Raw genomic sequence first — 3,618 nt, forward strand, 5'->3', positions numbered from 1 at the left:
TAGTTTAATAGATAAAGCCTAGGTGACAATCCGCACTCTTCACTTTTCGGCAACAGTGATGGTTCGCATGATACAGGCCTACGTGACACGCCATATTCCACACTTTTACAAGACGCAACAACAAGTGATGTCTTACAAAATGTGCTATACAAGTGCGCTACATTTATCAATTAGAACATCATTCACACATTTTGATTACTTAAAAACATTTCCTACATTTGGTTGTATTAATTTATGCAGTTGCTAAAGTGAGAAAAGGAAAACACATTAATGCTTGTCTTTTATGTATAAAAAACCCTTGGTACTATGTCTAAATAAGGCACCGGTGAATCGACACAATACATACTTCTATCTAAGGCCTCTATAGCTGCACCTCACCTAACTCTATCCGTCTTAAGGACACCGATGAATCAACCTTACTTGACAGTGTGTGTGTGCGTGTGTGTGCCTGTGTTTGTGTGTGAGTGTGTATTTGTACATTCCTGTGTGTCTGTGTGTGTGTGTGTCTGTGTGTGTGTGTGTGTGTGTGTGTGTGTGTGTGTGTGTGTGTGTGTGTGTGTGTGTGTGTGTGTGTGTGTGTGTGTGTGTGTGTGTGTGTGTGTGTGTGTGTGTGTGTGTTGGTTAGTGGTTATTGCTGGCTAGGGAGGTTTGGCGTGATGCGTAAGAAGCCATTACTGCCTCAGCAGACGTGGAGCAGCCATTCAGCCACACAAGATGGATGTCCCCTCACCACCTGTGGTTCTATAAACCCACGTATTGTGGGTTTTCTAAAAACCCAGTTGTGTGTTTTTTAGAAACCCAGTAATTGTCCGCTTTATTCAAAGCCAGTTGTGTGTTTTTATATAAGCCCAGTTATTTTGTGTTTTACACAAATCCAGTTTTGTGGGTTTTATATAAACCCAGATATTGTGTGTTTTATACAAAGCAAGTGTTTGTGTGTTTCATTGCAGTGTTTGGGTTTATCATTCCAATTTCTTTTTTTTTATCATTCCAGTGTTTGTGCATATCATTCCAGAGTTTTTGCATATCATTCCAGAGTTTGTGTGTATCATTCCGGTGTTTGCCTGTATCATTCCAGGGTTAGTGTATTTCACATCACTGTGTGTGCGTGATTCATTGCCCAGGTGTTGTGTATTTGTTGCCTGCAGCCAGAGCAGCCATCCGTCCTGTAGAGAGACAGCACATTCGCTCACCGCCACAATCAAAGCTCTCTGTTAAGAGGAACACAGACTTTAGCCCTCGGATGTTCAGGAAGCGGGGAGATGGCTCAGCAGCCTCCCAGGTGCTTTTAGACCGGACTGTGGTCCCCTGCCCCAGAAGGAAATACTGTTTACAGATCTCCAGATGTGTAAGAAGTCGAAATGACTTGTCACTGTAACTGTGACAGACTTAGTGTCATTGCTGATGATAAATGGACTGCATTCACTGCATTTATACAGCGCTTTCCTAACCAGTGGCCACTCAAAGCGCTTTACAATACTGCCGAACACTCAACCATTCATGCACACATTCACACGCCGACGGCGGAGTCAGTCGTACAAGGCGACAGCCAGCACGTCGGGAGCAGTCAGGGTGAGGCGTCTCGCTCAGGGACACCTCGACACTCAGCTAGGAGGAGCCGGGGATCGAACTAGAAACCTTCCAGTTAAGTCCCTACCGCACGGTACGGTACGGTAACGTGGCAGCTGGTTGATTGAATGCAATACGATAAACAAGTCAACAAGCCGCCACCACTACATGCACATACACACACCAGTGCTTCCCAGCAGGGTGGTGAAGGGAGTATGTGAAAAGTCCCAGGGGGGAACGAGCTCCATCTCGTGCATGCTGATAGTTGGTTCTGATCAATACAGGAGCAGGAGATGGCCCCAGCCTCTTCCACTCCCAGCAGGCAGTGGGGCGTTCAGGTCCATCTGACAGGATGATTGATTCCAGGAGTGACATCATCAGGTTCCAGATGACAGCGTGATAAAGAGTCTCTCCGATTGGATCAGCCTTCAGGGCTGATTGTTATGGATCACACCCCCCTCCTCGCTTTGGATACTTTCTCACTTTCACTGTTTTCTGTTTGGAAACTGAGACGTGCATTAACACGTCAACGCGCGCGCGCACACACACACACACACACACACACACACACACCTACACACACACACACACACACACACACACACACACACACACACACACACACACACACACACACACACATACATCCTTGTGTTCCTAGTTACCCATCCACACAAACTTTTCATTCACAGACTCACACATACACTCTCACACACACACACACACACACACACAAACACACACACAAACACTCACACACACACCAACACACACACACACACACACACACACACACACACACACACACATACACACACACACACACACACACACACACACACACACACACACACACCAACACACCAACACAAACAAACACACACACATATACACATCCAAACACACACACACACACACACATGCACTCACACAACCACACACACACCCACACAAACAAACAAACTCCTGGTAGAAAACTTTTTCTCTGCATCAACAAACCCTCCTCATCTTCCTCACAGATCAGGTGTGCATGTATGTGTGAGCGTGTGTTTGTGTGTGTATGTGTGTGTGTGTTTATATGTGTGTGCATGCGTTCGTCTGTGTGCGTGTGTACGTGCAATGCACACACAGCTGTTACTCTGCCCCCTATAGCTATCCGATGTCTCCGTCTGGCTGTTAATCTTCCCCAAATATCCAAAATGGCCCCCCATGGGCAGCCTGAGAGTGTGAAACCACACAGAGTCCCTGAGAGCTCAGAACAGCTCCCCCCCCGCACTCCCTGCATCATTAGTAACCCCTATCGATCAGGCTTCAGGCCCCCATTCTGAGGCAGATGTGGCAATAGGCCCACAACAAGCTGAAGCCATTGCGGAAATCAATAGCGGCTTTTATATCCCTGTCCCCGGGGCCCGGCCGAAGAGTGACGCGGACTGCTGTCGACGGAGGGCCCTGCCCCCCCCCCCCCCCCCCCCCCCCCCCCCCCCGTGACCTCTGGGGGGCCGGTGTCTTCTCCCCCCCTGGGGGGCCGGTGTTAGGGGTCTTGGTGTCCGGTCTCAGGACCGTGATGGTATCACACCCCTTCTTCACAGGGCTTCCATTAGAGCGCTCTCTTCGTCCCAGAAGCCGTCGGGTCCGGAGAGCTTCACAGGACGCCGGTGCACCCGGGGGTAGAGAACCATGAGGGGGCTGGACGGTGTACCGTCTGGGGCGCGAGGGGGGGTCGACACCCAGCCGGAAGGTCATGGGTTCCATCTCTGAGGTCCGTAGTCTACCTGGAGACTGATGACACCCCTAGCTGCCCCTCAATGATGACTAAGGGACTAGATGGGACTATGGGTGTCTGCTCCTGGAGTCATAGTAAAATGGGATATGACTTTACATGATATTAACAGAAAAATAATGAAGTTGCAGTGACGACAGAATCACTGACTGTTCTCTGGGGATTGTGGGAACACGACTTCCACTCACACACACACACACATATAGACGCACACACACGCGCACAATGACAGAACGTAAAACAACACACTGCGATGCGAGGTGTAACAG

General features: G+C 49.0%; 1 protein-coding gene across 1 annotated transcript in view; it reads right to left on the bottom strand.

Moving 5' to 3' along the window:
* The window catches only part of LOC130402245 (uncharacterized), a 20,657-nt gene extending 17,336 nt beyond the window's left edge, over positions 1-3,321 (bottom strand). The window contains exons 1-2 of the mRNA XM_056606387.1: positions 3,059-3,321; positions 2,708-2,787 (exon numbers count right to left, since the gene is read on the bottom strand). Coding sequence (XP_056462362.1) covers positions 2,708-2,787; positions 3,059-3,321 — 343 coding nt within the window. The remainder of the gene's footprint in view (positions 1-2,707; positions 2,788-3,058) is intronic.
* Between the last annotated feature and the right edge of the window lie 297 nt (positions 3,322-3,618).

This window comes from Gadus chalcogrammus, chromosome 13 (assembly GCF_026213295.1).
Source record: "Gadus chalcogrammus isolate NIFS_2021 chromosome 13, NIFS_Gcha_1.0, whole genome shotgun sequence".
NCBI lineage: Eukaryota > Metazoa > Chordata > Actinopteri > Gadiformes > Gadidae > Gadus > Gadus chalcogrammus.